The 21,036-nt window shown below is 31.6% G+C and overlaps 2 protein-coding genes across 4 annotated transcripts in view; both read right to left on the bottom strand.

Annotated features, from left to right (window-relative positions):
* Nucleotides 1–841: 841 nt before the first annotated feature.
* The window catches only part of LOC145329777 (trypsin-3-like), a 179,035-nt gene continuing 158,840 nt past the window's right edge, over nt 842–21,036 (bottom strand). Inside the window, exons 2-16 of one of the 2 annotated variants that reach the window (XM_080174169.1) lie at nt 8,244–8,323; nt 7,788–7,853; nt 7,092–7,120; nt 6,639–6,709; nt 6,206–6,231; nt 5,845–5,909; nt 5,372–5,414; nt 4,823–4,878; nt 4,375–4,432; nt 3,689–3,759; nt 3,040–3,117; nt 2,503–2,545; nt 2,163–2,208; nt 1,235–1,316; nt 842–1,113 (exon numbers count right to left, since the gene is read on the bottom strand). In XM_080174169.1, coding sequence (XP_080030295.1) covers nt 1,071–1,113; nt 1,235–1,316; nt 2,163–2,208; nt 2,503–2,545; nt 3,040–3,117; nt 3,689–3,759; nt 4,375–4,432; nt 4,823–4,878; nt 5,372–5,414; nt 5,845–5,909; nt 6,206–6,231; nt 6,639–6,709; nt 7,092–7,120; nt 7,788–7,853; nt 8,244–8,315 — 849 coding nt within the window. In that variant the 5' untranslated portion in view covers nt 8,316–8,323 and the 3' untranslated portion in view covers nt 842–1,070. Of the gene's footprint in view, nt 1,114–1,234; nt 1,317–2,162; nt 2,209–2,502; nt 2,546–3,039; nt 3,118–3,688; nt 3,760–4,374; nt 4,433–4,822; nt 4,879–5,371; nt 5,415–5,844; nt 5,910–6,205; nt 6,232–6,638; nt 6,710–7,091; nt 7,121–7,787; nt 7,854–8,243; nt 8,562–21,036 lie in introns of those variants that run through there. The other variant, XM_080174167.1, reaches the window with a different exon arrangement.
* LOC145329776 (uncharacterized) overlaps nt 12,328–21,036 on the bottom strand; it is a 167,547-nt gene continuing 158,838 nt past the window's right edge. For both annotated transcript variants that reach the window (XM_080174164.1, XM_080174165.1), the window contains exons 4-9: nt 20,071–20,215; nt 19,509–19,631; nt 18,434–18,565; nt 16,715–16,770; nt 16,492–16,544; nt 12,328–14,236 (exon numbers count right to left, since the gene is read on the bottom strand). In XM_080174164.1, coding sequence (XP_080030290.1) covers nt 13,926–14,236; nt 16,492–16,544; nt 16,715–16,770; nt 18,434–18,565; nt 19,509–19,631; nt 20,071–20,215 — 820 coding nt within the window. In that variant the 3' untranslated portion in view covers nt 12,328–13,925. The remainder of the gene's footprint in view (nt 14,237–16,491; nt 16,545–16,714; nt 16,771–18,433; nt 18,566–19,508; nt 19,632–20,070; nt 20,216–21,036) is intronic.

Below are 21,036 nucleotides of genomic sequence, written 5' to 3'. Positions count from 1 at the left end.
GCGGCCGTCGGTTTATTGCTTGTTTTACACCCAAAGTCTCACACTACATGGCAGGTATGTAACACCACTCTTGTATTGCACCCCCTAAAGTTAAAAACCATCTACACCTATCTCGATTTAGGTTGAAGTGTGGTGTTAAATGTTTAAATGATTTATGATGTTAAAAATAAAAAATCTCATTTACAGACCCAAATAATAGAAACGCTTACTAATAATAAAATTAAATATGATAATATAAAATACTTTATTAGATTGATAAAAATCTTCTAATATGCTGTTATGTGCGTCAGTAATAGATTAATACAAGTGTTTTTCTTCTATCAATATGAGAATAACACGATTTCTTCAGTAAATATAAATGTAAATTGTAGTATTTACAGGGATCTAAAGGGATAAGACAATGGCCCGTAAATTGATGTACCTCCTCAATGATTACCAAAAAATACGCCTTCTGTAGATTACAATTGGTGGTTGAAACGTTTGGACACTCGACTAAATGAACCTACCAATCAAAATTCAAGAATAGTTCTTAAGTTTGTTAAGCTAACAAATAAGAAAACATTATTATAACCCTTAGGGGACTAGTGTAATATAACAACGCATTGCCCCTTACCTCCCTGATTATTCACGTAATTGTTTAATATATAGTACAGCTACTCAATGAGTAGCATATGTTTGTACAAAAGTCCATAATAAATTAAATACAGTCTCATACACAGCATATACACTCACACACAAATACACACGGAGTTATAATTTTATGTAAAAGCATCGCTATTATTAGACAAAATATCCCTTAATCATTTTTTGATTATATCATAATCTAATGCATCAAAAAACATTTGATTATAAAATCATTTATTTCCTTTTGTGACTTAATGTTATAGAATTTATAAAAATAAAACTTTGGGGTAAAAAAATTAAATATATTTTAAATCTTTTTTTCGCTTTATTATGATGGCGAGATATTGAAGAAAAATAATTAAACATGTCATACTATTAATCATGAATGTTATCACTTTATTGATCATTTATCCAGTTGTTGATGCATCCATTGTAAAGCAATTTGCTTATTCATTATCCATCTTTTCGTCGATCCAGTTCAGATATTTTCTAAAACAATAATGTGTTTATTTACATGTAAGGTTTATCAATATATCTGTTATTATGTTTAACTGTATTTAATGTACTTTAAGTACCTACTTACCACCTTTCTATATATCTATCTACCTACCTAAGGTTAGTATAAACTCCAGGAATGCCCTCAGTAGCACAGCCTACACCCCAACTCACCACTCCAATCAAACATTCACCACCTGAATTCATTTGAGGTTGTTAATGGTTATTTCTCGCATCGGCACTGGAGGCACCGGCTAAAAAAACTGGTTTAAATCTTATGATTGTACATTTCTATATTCGTAGAAAGCTTGATATAATACGGTGCTAGACATAGTTTTTTCGTATGGATGAGAACCGGTTCCTATCCACCGGATTCGAATGAATACGAGAATAGTTATTTCTCGCATCGGCACCTCGGGGCTAAAAAAACTAGTTTTAATCTTATGATTGTACATTTCTATATTCGTAGAAAGCTGGATAAAATACGATGCTAGACATAGTTTTTTCGTATGGATGAGAACCGGTTCCTATCCACCGGATTCGAATAAATACGAGAAAGAAACATTAAAGGATCAATTTCAATTTGGAATTTTTAGGCTGTTAAAAACCGATCTGGTGGATTTCTGGGTTTTAGCAATAATGTGTGGGTTTCCTAAAGGGAAGGGTTGCAACCTTTAGATATATACGTCTGTAAAACAGACTTGCAGACGGACTGAAATTTTTTCAATGATGCCACTCTATAATTTCATATGTCAGATATCTCTCTTGTCTGCTGCATTTGAAAAGAATCCCCATAAGCAATATATGATTCACTTGGTATGTTAGATTTACTCGGCTTTTATATGGAAAGAGCGCTGATATTGAGTTTTTTTTAACTTAAAATTAAAATAAAGTTTGTTTTAGTCTGTGCTTTGCTACTTATGGATGTTATTATTCTTGTTTTGTGAAGTACTTTATTAATTTTAGGGCTCAGCACCCGAGCACAGCGGCGTGTAAGCTTATACTCGGCTGACGCGCTGCTGTTTTAGAGCTTTGATTTTAACCTTCAACATCATCATTCTTGCAGACCATTGGCCCACCGCTATCACCCTAAAATAATAAAAATAAAAGTATAATCTGAATTTATAATAGAACTCTGGTCATTTATTGAGTTTTTTTTGAAATTCATTTGGGATAGATTTATAACCGTTAAAAGTCATTTGAATGATACTAAAATTGTTTACAGAAGTTAAAAATAAGCATCATTTAAATGGACACGACATGAACTTTAAATGTACAATTCTAACATTAAAAATATAGCAATATGAGCTGTAAATTACAGATAGACAGACCTATGGATAGACCTTAATTACAAAAAAAGCTTCACTTTTGAATATAGTTTACCTGGCAAGCATCCTTGTCCTCTCCTCCTGCACACAACATAGTACTATAAATAATTTGTAGATTATCAGTAGAGTTATCAGCGGTATCCCCTAAAATGCTTTGGAATACATTAATAGGAGTGAGTGGGGGGGGGGGGGTAAAGATTAGGTACAGTCACCAAAAGATTAATTATTTCTTTTGGATTTTCTGTTTACTTAAAGACTTTCAAGAGGTACTGTTTGACATTTGACAACACAAATTACACATTTAGGTCAACACCGAACGTTGTACTATTCATTTAAAGTTCTCTTTTGTTACACCTAAAACCCAGTTTTATACCTATTTTACAACAATAAAAAATGATAACTAAATTTTCGGAAGAAAAAAGATTTATTTAATTGGCGTTTAATAAACTATTTTGTAAATTTAGATTTGACAAAGCAGTATTGAAATTTTAAAATATCAAAATTAAGAAAAATTAACATAAAATGCTAGAATAAACACAAACTAAAAGTCAGATAAATGAAGCCATTCTTAGATTTTAAGTAACTGACATACCTGTCTTTAGGATCCCAGGGGTATCTGTGCAGCATTTTTGCGCAGGTCTCACTGTGCAGAACGCGTACTGACACTTCTCTATAATCAATGAGCGATATACTTTGTGAAAAAGGCAAATAAAGTAATTAGATTAGACAAAAAATTTTAAAAAGCTACAATAAAATTTCAAGTATATACTGTCAATTTATTTCTAAACTTTAAATAAATCACCTAAATACGTATTAGAAAATAGAATTATTTTATATTACTTACCACTAAGTACTGACATACAGGCGCACGTAATTACTATAGTTATTGAGTAGCTACGCTATGGTAATATATGTTAATGGGTTAGTGAAGGGGAGGGGAAGGAAAGAGGAGTGTAAAACAAAAGAAGTCATGGAATGTGTGAAGTGATGGGAATGAAAAGGAAAGCAAATTAGTTGCACTAATGATAATATAAAGTACGGCCACAGTCTAACATTACAGGATGACAGAAGGACAGACAGAATGAGAGAGAGACAGAAGGATAGACAGAAAGACAGATAGAAAGACAGACAAAAAGACAAATGAAAACACGACCCAACAAATATCAATTTTTTATTAAAATAAAAATGAAGAAAATTGTAAGGCATATTCAGTAAATGTGCAAGAAATTATTATATTAAACCTGAGCAGTGAAGGAACAGAACTTCCCCTAGATTTAAGATGACCCCATCCTGATACAGTACAATCCATACCCTTCATAGATAGATACATAACTGGTTAGTCAAATACAAGGATGTTTAAGGAGGGGGGGGTAGGGGTTAGGGGTTAAAAAAAATTGAAAAACCCTCCATTCAGATTTTTCACCCCACTTTACCTCCTAAAAAGCTTAGAAATCCTTGCAGAAAAATATGAATATGTGAGGGACACATTGGACTGAAATTATTTTTTGCCTCAGAGTTCTTTTCTCATTCGTTTAATTTAAAACTTTGGTATCTTTTGAAAAATCTTAACTTTCTGATTCAAACTAGAAGTGTCAAGTTTTTAATTTATATATTTTGATAATTTTATGAAAGTACATCAATTATTTGATTATTGTCTTATCCCCCAATATGTCTGTATTGGGTAAATTTTAGTTGGATTGATAATTGCGGTATTAGGCATTATGACATACAGTTAAACAAGGATGACAAGCTCTAAAATCAGACGGTAGGATAAACGAACAATAACACTTGTAGGTTGTCAGAACTTAATAAACTTGTTAGAACATTGCTTAAATATACATGAAATACTGTTCCAAGACATATTTTAAAGATTTAAGGGCTTAATCTTAAAAATCTAAAAAGAGAAAGTTGTATTCAAAATTTTTACCTCAGGGTCAAAATCAGCGGGGCATAGTGTAACATTCTTTGATACATGGTTTGTTACTCTAATAATATAATATCAATTCAATTTCAAACATATGGATACAAATTAAACAAAGACATTCATGTCCCTAAATAGCACTGAGTTGGAGCATACATACGCACGGAATTACCATATACCATCATAGAATAGCTATGCTACTAGATATAGGTGGTTAGCATGGCTAATGCTGTAGATATACACTTTAATATGGCATATTTGACCTTAAATAATTTAATAGAGAACTGCTGTAGATATGAACTTTAATATGGTATATTTGACCTAAAGTAATATTATAGAGATCAAATAATACTTTGTTGAAAGTATCTGTATAAATTTATTTACCAAAGTATCAGTGTAATAAAGTTGCTACGCTTTAATATTATACCCTTTCATTACTGTATTCTTTCAATACCTGTTTCTATTATCCGGACTGTCCAAGTCTAATTCCAAAAGGGCAAAATCATTTTTCTAGAAGAAAAAACATAGCATATTAATTATTATGTCCGCTGATAATCTTTTCTCAGGGTTTTTAATACTACTTGGTTGGAACTAAGTTAAGCATAAATAGCTTACTCACACTTTGAAAAAAAAATCTATGAATTGTTAATATTTTTTATAATTATTTTGATTTTTGTTCAAATGCAAAAAACCTGTTGTCATTATCCATATATAAAAGTAACAAGATCTATGTTTGTTTGTCTGTGTTTTTGTACCGAAGGATCTAGCTAGCCGCATAACCGATAATGTTCCCATTTGATGTGTAGATCTCATAGTTTTTGGGAAGAGGGTACCACCACCTTCCGAGGAAAAATCAACCCTAGAAATAATGACTCACCCTCATTTAAAAAAAAAATTTTGTTTTAACGGAGGGCCGACTTAAACTCACCCCTAGTTAAAGTAAACATATATGCCTCTATGAGCGTAGCCGCTATTACTATATGAGGTTATTTAAAAACAATACCTTGTTAATATCATTATACTCGGGCTTGACAATCCTTATCACTCTAAATTTTAAAACCTGGGATGATTTTTAATACCTTCATTAGAACTTATAAATGGAAAAACAAACAAAAGGATCATCTATATATTAAAATATTTTTATGTCTGGTAAAAAAAATTAAATTTATTTCAACTCTTTCCGTAAGAATATTCCAATGTCTTACATTAACTACCTTACTATTTTTGAAAGCATAAAATTAATTTGAAGATTTTTGAGCTAACACAAAATGAATGAAATTATAGTGTCATAATTTCATTACAACTTTTATAATCAAAAGATTTTAATATGAGAGATGTTAATCAAAATGTGAAAATAATTTTAACAATCGTCAAATAACAAGGAAGTTAAAACCAAAGAATAGACGTATCAACGGATTATTAGAGTATATTATTTTTATATATATATATGTATATTAATAAAATGATATAGTATACCTATTTTTAAGACTGGTAGAATCAGTAATATCAATAGTTCCACTCACAACCTTCAGATTCTTGGCCTAAATAAAAAATAGTTTAATTATTGCACAGTATAATTGTGGTAAGACTTAAGTTTTCTAAAACAATGAGCCGAAAAAAAACAACTATTAATTATTGAATTAAAACCGCGGGGGAGGGGGATGGCATAAAATGCTCTTTCCCTAATATCTGAGAGTACTTATGGCTAGACATTTTGATAAACAATTTCCGATTATGGATAAATCAAAGGAGTTCAATGCCCCCCCCCCTCCCAACCCCATAACGATTTCAGAGTAAAAAAGAAAAAAGTTTTCAATAAAATAAGACATAATTTTACCTGTTGTCCTTTCATGCAGTGAGCAGCTAAATGGAAAAATAAAATTAATGATATGTCTTAGAATTTAAAATATAAAACATAAAAGTTAACCATATTTGAATATTAAATCCTGTTTTTTTAAATTCATTAAACACAACAAGACTAACATTTTAGACAGAAAGTAAACGAATATAAACAAGAGAAAGATTGAGAAAAATATGAAGGTCAGAAAGTGGAAGAGTGAGAAAGATAAAGAGATAGAGAGACTGAGAAGTGTGATATAGAAGAGAGAGAAAGAAGAAAATATAATCCTAGTATTGGCTAATGTACTGACACTTGCCTTCTCTTCTATGTACACTGTACACTACAGTCAACTTTTAGAGTAGCATTATGAACAAAAGAACAGACACACAAACCCTATCAGTAATAGAGTAGCCTCGCTACTAATAATGACCTGTAATGACCCAACGGTCAGACAGACGTGCTCCACCACAGAAATGGGTAGACTTGGAAGAATCTAACAATCTATACAAGAATTATTTATTTTTTATATATTCCATATAATCCGTATATAAAAGTCACAGGATGTCTGAATGTAGGACTATCTCTATGCACCGAAGGATCTTGCTAACCGCTTGACCGATATGATTCTCCATTACGGTGTCTTGGGAAGGTTTATAACTAGTAAAAAAGAATAACACTAAGCTTATTACAAGAAAATAAATGGATGGGGTTTCCATTAAAGTGCCTAGTCGAGCATCAAATACCCACTCCCCCCTTATTATAAAGATTTTTTTGTTTGTTTTTCACATTTGATCAGGCCGTAAAGGGTTAAGATTCATATACTATTCTTTAAACTGTTATTTAGTATTATAAAAAAATATGTTTAGAATCAAAATATAATTACCTATCACCAAAGTTGATTTGAACAGAAACCTAAAATTATTTTTCACTTAAACTTATAAAATGAAAATATTTACAAATCCAGGAATTAGGTATAGCCAACAACCAATATAAATCTAAAACAATATTTTTTTGGTGGGGCGGTGGCCATAAAAAAAGGTCATTTTTACTATAAAGTGTAGCCCTCACAAAATTGAAAATAGATAAGCTGAAAGTACCATCGCTCGATCATTTAATACCTTGGGATTTAAATATCCATTTATGCTAAATTTTGTTTGCTTAAATAACTCATTTAATTTAGTTGTTGATTACAGATGGAACATATCAGTTGTGTATCTACTATGGATACTCCTGTAGCCTGTAGGAACTGTTTTTAAAGATTGAAAAATATCCTAAAACCATCCATAAACTTAAGTATGAATAAAATATAGCCTAAAACCACTGTAGAACCTACGTGAAGCTTCCCTCCATTCGAAAACTTAAGTTCAGTTATCGAAATCTTAGTCTTCAGACAAAAAACCTTACTACTTTATATTATGGGATCTATAATTCTATCTTTTTATCTCTCTATCTATGTATCTCATTCATGGCTTGGTAGCCTTGCCTCGTGCGCGTGTAAGTTTAAAATTTAGCTGTATGTATAAACCTGTTCCTAAATAGACAATCAATTCTTTGGCTGCCGAGCCTTGATCTAACTTACTTGATAAGCTCTTTCTCCCGGCTTGACTTCTTGTCCATTCACAATTCTTCCAACCTCTTCTTTGTCCTTCAAAAGATCAAATAAATTACAATTTTGGAGGAGGGGGTGAAGGCATCAAACCAAATCTCTGAGCACAAGCGTATGAATGATATAAAGCAAACATTGGCGTGCACAGGGTTTCACCAGAAGTGCACCAGAAAATTTCTCATCCCATTAAATTTTTAAAAAATTCTTATAACGTGCGGACAGACAAAGTAAGTTATAGGATAGCAATGAGTAACAAAGTTTTTATATATTAATAATATTTTACTCTTTAATTATCCATAATATTTTTAATCTAATAATCTATTTTTATTTGTCTTAGCCAGCTGTTTGTACTTTGTTATATATAATTCATGATTTAACATAGGCAATCAATTATTTGTCTGTCTATTATCTGTCTATCTATCTATCTACCTGGTTAGTCCACGGGTGTGACTGAGTGATTGCTATGAAGCAAAGCACCACTATCCCAAAAGTGGTATTCATTGTCTATCAAAAAAAACAACCTGAAATTTACAAACCTTAACCTTTAAGAAAACTTATATTAAAATACATTCTATATATTATAAAATTTATAGTTCTTCTGTTACAAATAGATAATTATTTTCATTTATTACAATTAAATACTCGACCAAAAAATGTGTAGGCATAACTATCTCTTTTATGATGTATAGCTATTTACCAACAAAGAAATATGATTGCAAGAAGTTATGGATATTTTTTCTGATATTGAATCACTTGTAACCTCTGTTGAACTAATTGTGAACTTATGCTGAATATATCTTTAACATTTGTGAAGGTCGTACCCGCAGGGATGCAAATAACGATTCACAAAATAAAATATTTTGTCCAACTGATTGTCATGTCAAAATATTACTTTCTACCAAAGCAAGGATTTATTTTAATTTTATTTTTTTGTATATAAATTAATTTAAAACACTTTTGACAGTGAATTTTTAAGTCTTCCTTTAGTTTAGGTTAGGTTATGTTAGGTTATCACAGACCCTGAAGGGTAGGAACTTTGAATGTTTTGAGCTTCCAACAGGCAAATAAAAAGAAACAAAATTCTAATTCTGTTACATTTTAAACATATTTTTACCCCAAGTTTACTCAGATAATAAGTTACTATTTTTGGCTACTTCAAGTTGAATTAAATTGCTGAATCTACCTTAAATGACTCTTAAATTAATTTTTAGAAAGCAGGTTACTGTTACTTTACCTTCAGTGACTCATTAGCAAATTATTTTCTTTGTAATATAAAATCGAGAAAATCCTAGTAATATCTAAAATTAATTTTAAGAAAACATTTTGAATGGGATATATTTAAACCTTAATTTGATCAATATTGATAATGTATATGAAGTGTATATAAGATGAATAATCTTTTTGGTAATAGAATTTGCGGTAAGAAGTTATTATCCCTCTAACCTATTTGGAACCCTCTTTTACAATAACTCAATTAAAATTCATTAGTTAGAAGTTTCTTAATTTATAAAATCTAAACTAAATAATTATGTTAACCATTGGCGGTCTTCAGCTTAAATTTTAACCCATTTTAAGTCTCTTGCATGCATCTTATATAAATAGTTTGTCCTTCTTTGGAAGAAGGTACCGTTACCCTACCAGGATAAATCGCCATGAGAATGATATAAAAAGCCACCCCCCCCCCTAAAAAAAATACCTAAAAGGTTGACCACTCCACCTTTCTCAAACAAATGCCGTTGAGGCCTGTAGGGGCGTAGCTGCTGCTAACATTGTATGAAGAGGTCTTTACTATAAAATAAGAAAATAACTGTATGGGGTAATGATTTCTAACAAGTGTTTTTTCCATAACATATCATCATTATTACAAGTCTCTACCTGTTAAGACGATATCAATAATAGATAGATATAAAATAGATTAACAGATAGGTAAATAGACATTAAGATAGATATATAAATAATTCAAATTATTAGCGACTAAGCCATTATAGGCCTCTAGGGGCTCTAAGGGCAGGGAGGAGAGGAAAGTCGACCCTCCACTTTTAATTTTAGTTTCCTCTCAGAAGGGTACATAAGTACACTTCCCATTAATAATTAAAACCTTTTCTGCCACTTTAGGAAGCTTCACTGTTACGGAATGAATTGTAAATTGTAATATCAATAAATAGATAGGTAAATATCTAATATTACATGGCCATATATTATTGGATTAATTCCGTGCTTGTTAGTCTATATCTCTCAAAATTGTTAAACTAAAAATTGTTTCTTCAACTTTTATGTCAAATATTTGATATTTACAAAAAGAATTAAGAGAAATATCTTGGCTGTAAATTACAAAGAGTTAAATCTAAGTTTAGATTATTACATTTATATTTATTCAATAACATTTTTTTTATAATCTAATACTGAAATAAAGTCGCGTTAGTGCAAATATTTTCAACTAGCCCTTCTCCTATTGGCTAAAAGATCCTTTTCAACTCTGCACGTAAAAATGAATCGTCAAAAAATCAATTCAACTAAAATAAACATTGGAGAAATACGTTTTTCATCTTCTTTATATTTACTGACGTCAAATATGTACATATTTTGCTACATATGTGTTTCTGTTCCTATGTTTATACATTTAAGATTAAAAAAAAAGAATAGTTTAAATCCAGTCGCTGCCGCAATTTTTTTTTAAGGATTGGCTGCAGGGCGAATCGGATCCACATTTTTAACTTTCTCAAAGCAGCAATTTATGTCTTTCGGCGATGCTTTAGGTTGTTCAAATAGTGTTGTGAGTGGCTGTGATTTGCAATAAAAGGCTGTCAAAACCTGTCTTAATCCGTAACAATCGGGTTCAACGTCCCCCCAACTCTGTTTTTTTTTTAATATGAGATATTACACATAACAGAGAGTTGGATTTTATTGAATATATACATCTTGACAGGCACAGGATGTAAATAAACTTGACAGAGCCTAAAACAATATGAAATACAGGTGTTCAAGTCGATTTCAGGTTCCTTATATGTCTCCATTGTTTAGCCCCATAATAGAAGCTCAGCTAAAGGTCTAGAAGGGGGTTATCAAGGGTTAAATCTAATGCCTTTTTATATCTTGTTGATATTATGAGTCTTTAGTTAAATACTTTAACTTTTTATTTTTAAGAAAATCTAATTTACTTCTTTGTAAGAAAACCTTTGTAAAAGGTGAAAAGTGCCTTAAATATTTACGTCATTAGAAAGAGTTCAAGAAAACTGCTCGAGGGAACAAAAAAAATTTCTCGGCTGTGATTTTTGTTATTGATTGTTTCTCCCAAACAATGTCTTGATATTACTATAGTTTACATAATGATTAGTTTATTGTTATTTTAATTCTCTTCGTCTAAAGATGGGATAAAAGAAAAAAAAAAGAATTTAATTTAAAATAAACAAAGCTGGCAACATCATAAATGCGGAGCTCTGTAAGTAAAATGGTTTCGAAAAACTACTTAAATAGAGGATTCTGTTTCAAAATTTACATTTTGAGGATTAGTTTATAGAGATGCTTTGCTTATAACATTGTACCTTATTTCTTATGAATCATTACTACAAAAATAGGAAATTCTACATTTCCAAATTAATGAAAAGAGCTGGCGGTTACTTAGGTACGGACGGACACTAATTTTAGAAAAGGTTCCTTTTTAATAAAACAGTAATTCTTTTGTTAGGAGAAATAGAAATCTCAGACCAAATTTCCTTAAACATACCATGGAACAACAAAAAACTTACCTGAACAGTTTCCAGTTCCAACAATCACATGGAATGAAAATAACCTATTACATTAACAAGTATAGGGTAAAAAGAATTCAAAAAAATATTTATTTGCTTGAAAGGTTTTGTGAATTTACAATGTCTTATGTGATTCGCACATAGTTTTTAGTGGCTTATATTTCTTCAAACAATTATTATTTAAAATTACTTAATGTTTTTTCTTCAAAAAATTGTAAGAACCCGCCTATCAACAATAGAGAATTTAATTAAAACGGCGTTATCCTCAACAATTTTGAAAATTAAAGAAAAATAAGATACTATAAATGATCTAAGAAGGAAAAACATATTAATACAGAGAATGGCAGCAAATTATTTATAGAAAGGCAATAACTGTGTGCAAATGTGCAAGTCTAGAATATTTAAATCTGTTTGCTTTTAAGGAGTCTCAGTCACTTTCCAGGGAAGAAAGGTATTTTGAATCAAATCTTTTCACACATTCTGTCATTCGTTGACTTTTGAAGGTCTAGGTTAATTTATGAATGGCTAGTTTAATGTATTAGTGTATAACCTTTTCAACCAATAAGTATATATAACCAATTTTTTTCTTCTATCCAATAAGTTTAAATAAAATTTTTTTCTATCTAATAAGTGTACAAATGTTTTCTTTCTATCATTAACCACAAACTATCGTCCATAGTCCCATCCATCAAGGCCGACTTTGACGGACACACGTATGAATATTTATCTTAGTTATAGAGTAACTTCTCTAGTAAAGTTAAATTAGATAATGTAACATAATTTAATGACTAATAGCTAATTACACATTAATTACAGATCATAATTTTATCACAAAAGAAAGGGTTTTATAATTACACATTTCTGGGGTTTCTAAAAAATATATACAACTGAATGTTAATTTACAATGAAATTTATTTAATTCAAGAAATGTATTTTTAAACACGAAAGAAATAATCCTGAACGACAGATGAAGTGTTGTTTACTTTATCATGTTTAATTTGTTTTACCTAAGGCAGAGCTTAAATATCTAAAACTCATAAATAAAAATTCTGATTTGACACCCTATAAGAATTTTTCTTAATATTCAGTCGATAAAACTTTTATTGTATATATGTTGTTTGTCTATAAAACTTTATAATTTGTGTATCTTTGAACTTCACAAAGCATTTGATAAACTAGATCCAGCGCACGGTAAATATTCCTGGCAACGGTTATCTCCAAAAATCCATGGAGGAGGATAAAACTGCTTAGGAACAGACGGTGGACTGTATAAATTATGCTTACATAAAACTTTAACCGACAAAAGGATGGCTAGAAACAAATTTCTCCAGCAAAGCTTTTCCTGTACAACCGTTAAGGTTCAAAGAGTTTGGGATATAATCATTAACAGGAACATTAAACCGTGCACTGCACTAGATTCAATAAATTTTCTGTTATTATTCAATTCTTTAGAAGTTTTACTTCTTCACTTTTCGTTCATGATTAGTTAGTTAATTTTTACAATGTCATAAATTTGTTTGATAATGATTTTATGTTAATTGTAAACAAATATTTAATTAGGTGAAAATATATTCGTTTTCATTAAAATTTGAATAATTTTTTTATTAGGCAAAAATAATTATTTTATATTTTGTTTTTATGTTTCATTAATAAATCTGTATATTTATGAGTAAAATGAAATTATGAAACAAATGCAAATTTAATATTGATTTTTTTCTTTGATTTACATATTTAAGCAAAGTATTAAATATAGAGCAAGAAATAATGTTGATTTTAAGTTCAATTAAAAGTTAAAAATGCTTATCCTATTTTAAAATAAGAACCTATTTGGAAAAATAAAACTGAATTTTGCATTTTTAAGGGATTAAAAAGGTTTTTAAACTTTTTAACTACAATTTACTTCAGACAAAAAAAAACGTATTTACAATCTTTAGAGCAATAAGTGAGTATGCGATGGATACAGCAATTATTTTAGATTTTAACATTTGACTTGTACTAAAAGGGTTTCTATTTAACTAAACTATATACATATTACATAGATATTATGATAATTGAAGAATTTTTTTGACTCAGAATGTATTGTATCTAAAATGTTAAAATTCATATGGAATTATTAAAGAAGATTTGTTTACAATTATAAATTTAGAGTTGATTAACTACATTATTTGTAAATGGCACTTATCCTTTCTCTTTTGGCACTCATTTTGATTACAGTCTTAAAGCTTTTAATAGATTTTTTCACCGGGCACTTTAAACATCGTTTTACATCTTACAAATATTTAGACTTTAAATTTGAGATATTTCCCTTAAGATTATACTTAAACTTTTTTTTGTTAATGAGAATTTTATTTTAACTTCCTACACATCAATGATTAGAAGTTAAAATGGCTGAAAGCGCGGGTTCAGAGTTGCTATGAAGTCCCTGATTGGTCAATGCAGATCCATAATGAAAGCCCTGATTCGTTGTTGCATCCTCGCTCAGTGATTTCTGATTGGTTCTCTCCGACTCGCTACAGATATTCTGATTGGTCCAAGTGACCTCACTAGGGGCAATTGTGTTGGTCCATGTGACGTCAGTCAGAGTGTTCTGGTTGGTTGGAGTAACTTTATGGTTGTTCTGATTTATCCATGCAGAATTGCCACATATAGGAGTTACAGACCTTGGGGTATTTCCACCTAAAATTAGTAAAATATATGGGGGAGATATTAATAATGTTATCTTAGACTAGGTTATAAAAGGTGAAGGGTAGTCCGCAGGAATTGACATAGCAGGTAGAGGCCCCGCAGGGAGCATAGGCGTCCAAGGGGGGGGGGGGGGGGGTAATGGGCCATTTGGCACCCCCAAAATTTTGTGAACAATACCCCCCCCCAAAAAAAATTACCCCTACCTTGGGGGTGCCGTAGGCACCCCCAACGATTTTTGGGGGGGTATTTACCCCCCCAAACCATTTTTTGGGGGGGGGGGGTAATTACCCCCCCCCAAAATAAATGTTCTTTAAAAAAAAATTTTTGGGGGGGGTATTTACTAGGGTGGGCCCATTTCACCCTTTTTTTTTAGATTTTACTGTTATCATAAGTTGTGGAAGTCATATATATGTATGATATTCCATATTCAAGTTTCAAAAGTGACTTGGCTCTTATGGCTGCCGGCGCGCGGGGGGTATAAATAGTACCCATCCCCTTATAAAACCAAAAATTTAAATTCCTTCAAACACAGGCATGTTGCATATCAAAATGACCGCATTGAAATGCTGATTACGAATCTGAAATTCGTTTTGAAAAATATTGCTCCTAGTTCGAATAAGATCTCATTAAGTACCTAAAAACACCTGATTTAGTCAAAATTGTTCATTTTAGTAGGTTATTTGAAAATCATTTCAGACTGAATCAATATTTTTCCAAACGGTTTTCAGATCTGTAATCAGCATTTCAATGCGGTCATTTTGATATGCAACATGCCTGTGTTTGAAGGAATTTCAATTTTTGGTTCTATAAGGGGGTGGGCACATTTTCAACCCCCCGCGCGCCCGTTGTTTTTGGATTAAAAAACATCTTTCGAGTTTTACAGTGTTTTATATTGGCCCAGTAACCCTTGCCAATGTCTACTAATGTGAAATTCCAAAATCGATTCACACTAGTATTTACCCCCCCCCCCCCCCCAATTGAATGTTCTTAATAAAATTTTACTGAAAATTTTTTTTTGGGGGGGGGAGGGAGTAATCCCCGCCTATCCCCCCCCCCCCTAAAAAAAGTCATAGTGTGACTCGAGCCTTGAGGTGTAATATATTTTATGTTCCTCGTTTGGTCTCCTAATAGTTAATGAAAATTATATCCTAAATGGCTTTTGATAGTTTATTTTAGGATAGGTTATATTGGTTTAGGTGATTGCCCCACATGGTTAAGCAATTGGCCCCCCACAGGGGCTAGAAATAGGAGAGAAGCTTGTGTGAAAAAAATGAAGAAACGCCCCTTAAAGAGCGTTGCCACAAAAGGGACTATACCCCGATATAGTCCAACCAGTTAAAACAGTTCTTAACCATGATAACAAAACATTTAATAGTTTGATCATGTTTTATTTGCTTGGGCCTTTATAAGGGCTAAAACCATCCCGGGGATCTATGATGTAATTGTAAAGCACTGAAGATTCCATAAAATAGATACCTAACTAAATTAAATATTTCATTAAATAATGAAAAAGAATTTCTATAGGCAATTTCTTTTGGGAGGATGTCAGGGTGTCTCAAAACTAGTTATAAAACTTACCAGGACCTATAAGACGCTTCACTTTAAAGTATAATCATATTAGTTCATTGGTTAGTGAGTTAATTATTGTATTTTTATGTTCTAAAGAATGAGATACTACTATATATTTGAATAGTAGTGGCGCCCTTAGCATCTAAGAACTCGTGTTTTCTAAAGGGTAAAAAGGGAGGAGAAAAATAGCCTAAAACCACTCAAAGGATTGACCTATAATAGTGTGGAACCATCATGGGATCTATGTGAAGCTTTCCTAAAAAGGAGAACTCAGTATTAAAAGTAATGAAATCTGAAGCTATAGTCAAATAAACCTTACTTACTACTTTATGTTATAGGATAGTACTTATTAACTTAATAGATTAGGTAGGTGCTTTTTTTACATAATTAAATTACCCCCCCCAAAATTTTACCCCCGGGGTTAATTAGTTTGGGGGGGTAATTACCCCCCCCAACAGATTTGGGGGGAGTATTTACCCCCCCCCAACAGACTTTAGGAGGGGTAATTACCCCCCCCAATCAAATTTTACCCCCGGGGTAAAAATTTTGGGGGGGGTAAAAAAAAATTTCCATTTACACCCCCCAAACACGAATTACCCCCCCCCAAAAAAAAAGCTTGGACGCCCCTGCAGGGGAGACCTTGAATGAAAGTTTAATTTTTTTATATCAAGTGTTACCTGGAAAACAAGCAATATCTGAGGCCATTAAAAGTTCACTTTTCTCTGAGCAACTAAAAATAGAACTTTTAGGCCCTGTGGGATTATAAAAATTAAATTCTATTAGAAAGTAAAATTTTATTATAACATTTCTTTAAAGTTAAAATATATTTGAGGCTTTATACAAATTTTTTAAAGCTTTGTCTTTATGAAATAATTAAATATTATGTAAATGAAAACTCACCCATCACTAAAGAAAGACTTGTCTCTGTTTTGAACGACAGAAAATACAGAAATCTCCTGTAAATCATTTAGTGTAATTAATTAACATAAAATTATTTCATATATTTTCAGAAATACTTATAAAAAGGGCCGAGAACTTTCAAAATTTTGGAGGGATAGTGACTTAGAATTTGGTACACATATTTTTACTACGTACCTACATAGTTCTAGCTTACATACATAATTACTAATATGTTGAATAATTTAAATTTATTCGTACAGGGACATCCAAGAATTTTTTTTAATAAGGGTACTGAAATGAGGTTTTTGAGGGAGGTTAACAGTGAACACCTGTTCAACCCCCCCCCCCCCCCTTAAACCTTAAGAAAAACATTCGATGCTGTGAGTATTGGTGCAAAAAATGGGGACAAAGAGGGAAGTCATTTTCTAGTAAATCCCGTAAAGGTGTGTGTTATAAGGCCTAAGAATAGTAGTAGAACGATAAGGTGCTCTATATAGTGGTATTCCCTATTGAATAGAACAATAGGGAAATTTTTTTTTTTTTTGATAACCGTACCTGGAATATCTATCATAAGAAATTTCTATCAAACGCTTTGTTTGACTCAAACTGACAAAAATTAAAAAAATATATAATTATAATAATAATGTTTTCTATAGGTACAAGGTAAAGGTTAAGAACAATCTATACCATTAAATAAAGGAAGAAGCCATTCTTTACAGGTTGTAAATGTACAAGCAGTGAACATTAAAATAAAACTTTAACAAATCATTAATACAATGACTTAGTGAAACAAACCAACACAACAAGTTACATACAGACAATTTTGAAAACATTCAGATATACAATCTATATAAGAAGGTAAGAGATTCAAAGTGGAGGTTGCATGTCATATTCTTTCTTTGCTTGTTGTGTAGTATGTCATTTTTAGTTTCAAATCCTATTTTAAAGCCAGAATATTTTTTTTATAATAAAGATTGACCAAAATATAGTTGAAAAACAAGTTAGTTTTTTGATAATGAAAGTTTAATTTACAGAAAAAAATGTTCTAAAATGTAGTTGTTTGCTGTAGTGAAATTGAAATGAAACAATGCACATTGAAACCTTCTACTTCAAAGCAAACAAACATGAAATTCCACAAACATAAAACTAATTTTTGTCACCTTGAATAAATCAACCTGTAAAGAATAGCTTCTTCATTTGTTTAATGGTATAGATTGTTCTTAACCTTTACCTTGTACCTATAGAAAACATTATTATTATAATTATATTTTTTTAAATTTTTGTCAGTTTGAGCCAAACAAAGCGTTTGATAGAAATTTCCTATTTTTTTAAGATATTCCAGGTACGGTTATCAAAAAAAAAAAATTTCCCTATTGTTCTATTCAATAGGGAATACAAATATATAGAGCACCTTATCGTTCTACTACTATTTTTAGGCCTTATAACACACACCTTTACGGGATTTACTAGAAAATGACTTCCCTCTTTTAAATTGAATTGACGGGGCTGATTGTTTACGTCACAAGTGAGGGGAAAGAAAAGGGAAGGAGGAAAGAAACCCCCTATAAAAGAGATGGGGGTATGACGTCACACGACAAAACAATTTGAAATTTGTCCCCATTTTTTGCACCAATACTCACAGCATCAAAACATTCCCATACAAAAACAACATGAATATTTAGACTATTTTGTATCAAATAATTTATTTTCACTAAATGCCTTAATATGTTGAGGACTATCATGGCAAGAATGGAAGCCAGGGTTGGCATTCATAGTGTGTCCATCTGCCTGCTGGATTATACAGGTAGGCAGCACGGTCAGTCTGCTGTTAGCATACAATCTTCTAGACGCCTAGATAGATATAAGGATGTATTAGTTTATAAGATAACCAGCTGATACACCTCCAAGAGGCCTCAAGGTGCACTTGAAGGAAAGGATGGGGGACTCTCCACTCTTAGTTATAATTTTGAAAAAGATTTTTTGGAGGGGGGGATTTTTTTAGGTGCGATTTATCTTAGGTTTGTGGGGGTACCCTTCCCCCAAGATAGTAATAAACCTTCCCATATCCTATTAGAAGCGTCACTGATAAGAAGAACCATTCCGGATCAGCGGTTAGCGAGATCATTCGGGACAGACAGACACAGATCCTGTTCCTTTGAAATAAGGATAATATCTTCAGATAGAAGAATAATATAGCAAATTGATAGATAAATACATAGATAGATTTTTCTATGATTTTGACACTTGATAAGATGAAGAAAATAATAGTACAACACAAAATATATTTTATTAAGGAAAATTATTGTAATATGATACCTATTGATCAATAATATCTTCAGTTTTAAATTCAATAGATATGTAATATTATCATACTGAAATTTGAGAATAATGGAAGGTAACAAAAAAAATTGCATCTCCTTAATAATGCAATTATGCATTCATTTTTCAGTATTTCAAAAACAAAGTTTTTTCTAAATTTCGGTTGAATCCGTCTATCCGTTTTTAATTCATTAAGTATCTCTAATATTAGTGCGCGTTAGAATCGTCTCATCGATTATGATTCTTGCAAAATACATTATTAAACAATATATTATAACTCCGAAAGTAATTCCAAATATTTGTCTGTAAATAACAAATACCTTGCTCTTATTGTAAATTGGATTTTAGACATTTCGTTTAACATTAAATTCCTGATAGCATATTAATGCACCTAGTTTATAAAATTATTTATGCTCACATTTAGAAAGATAAATAAAAGATGCCTAGAAATAGAGAGATAGTTATAACTGTATACCTGACATAGAACTAGGCTAGTAATAGCCATGACAATGCCTAATAGAATAAGGCCTGGGCCAGCCACTCGAATATTCTTGGATGTTGCAATAGGATAACTCCACTCACCCAACCTCTCCCGTACCTAAATAATTTATTATGTTTTGAAGCTAGCTTCTTTAATAAATATTTACCTAGTCAAAACAATGAAAATGTAATTTGGTCTTGATCCATTACCATTAGTATATCCAAAATCAAATATTTTGGAAAACAGGTTTTTAGGCATAAGTTCTCAAACTTTTTCAAATAACCCAAACCTGGAAAGTTCAGAATTAATATTACAGTCATGGCACCGTTATTTTTCATTAATAACTACAATGCCTATCGGTAAAAATCCTGAAATAGGAAATTATATGCATAAATTAATAATGCTTGCTGGAATCTTCTCAATTAACCAGCTTTAAAATAATTTTTTAATATACTTTTCAGTTGCAGTATAAAAAAACGACGGCGGTGTTATACTACGGAAGGTGGGAGGTTGCATTTATCCCCCCACCCCGAAATAGAAAAAAAACTAAGCTTACCTCTAAGGGTCTGAATGATATAGCTGTAAGTAGGCCTCCACCCAAAAGGAATAAAAAGGCCATGATGAAGAGAAACAAGTAACAGTAGGAGGATAAGACAAGTCCATGGATGTACACCCATCCTCTGGCTATACTCACTAGGCCTCTGAAAATAGTTCTCTATATGAATAGTGATAATATCTTAACTTATACCTATAATAACTTGCCCCAAGAGGTTTTAAAAAAAATTTTTTTTTGTGAAATTCGTAAAAGGACCAAGGAAATCTTCTACAAAAAAAAATAGGGAGGGGGGGATTTCTTGTTTTTGGAGGGGTTGGGGGTGTCCCATCCCCCAAGAAAATAGCCTAAAACCACCACAGGACCAAGGAAATCCCCTACAAAAAAAAAATAGGGGAGGTGAGGTTTCTGGTTTTTGGGGGGTTGGGGGTGTCCCACTCCCCAAGAAAATAGCCTAAAACCACCACATGACCAGTAGGTATATTCCCTGAAGAGTAGAATCCGATCGGTTCAGTGGTTACCGAGATAAGGGACAGACGGACGGACGGACAGACAGACAGACAGACATCGTTTTACTTTGTATTATAGATTATAATTTTTCCACCAATACCTCTAATTAGCATTTTTTATTCTATCTGTGCTCTTACAATGAAACAGCGTAAAGTGCCGTCATACGATAAAAGTGACCAATGAAAGGCCAGTATAAATTTTAAAATTGGTCAATTACAGTGTATATTGGCCTCTCATTGGTCAATTTTATTGTACTATAACGTCATTTTTTTCGTGGCACTTTACGCTGTCTCCTTACTATTTCTGGACAATCTCGTCCTTTAATTTTTAAAAGCGAAGCTTTTCTATAATTAGGGTCTGTCCGTCCGTCCGTTCGTTAATTTAGGCATTTAAGAATTGTCTTATCGATTTCAAACTTTGCATGGTGATTCCTGTAGTAGTACGATTTAGAAAGCGTAG

This window comes from Acartia tonsa, chromosome 10 (genome assembly GCF_053477335.1).
Source record: "Acartia tonsa isolate MP-2025a chromosome 10, ASM5347733v1, whole genome shotgun sequence".
Classification (NCBI taxonomy): Eukaryota; Metazoa; Arthropoda; class Copepoda; order Calanoida; family Acartiidae; genus Acartia; species Acartia tonsa.
This window is presented reverse-complemented; position numbering and strand designations above follow the sequence as displayed.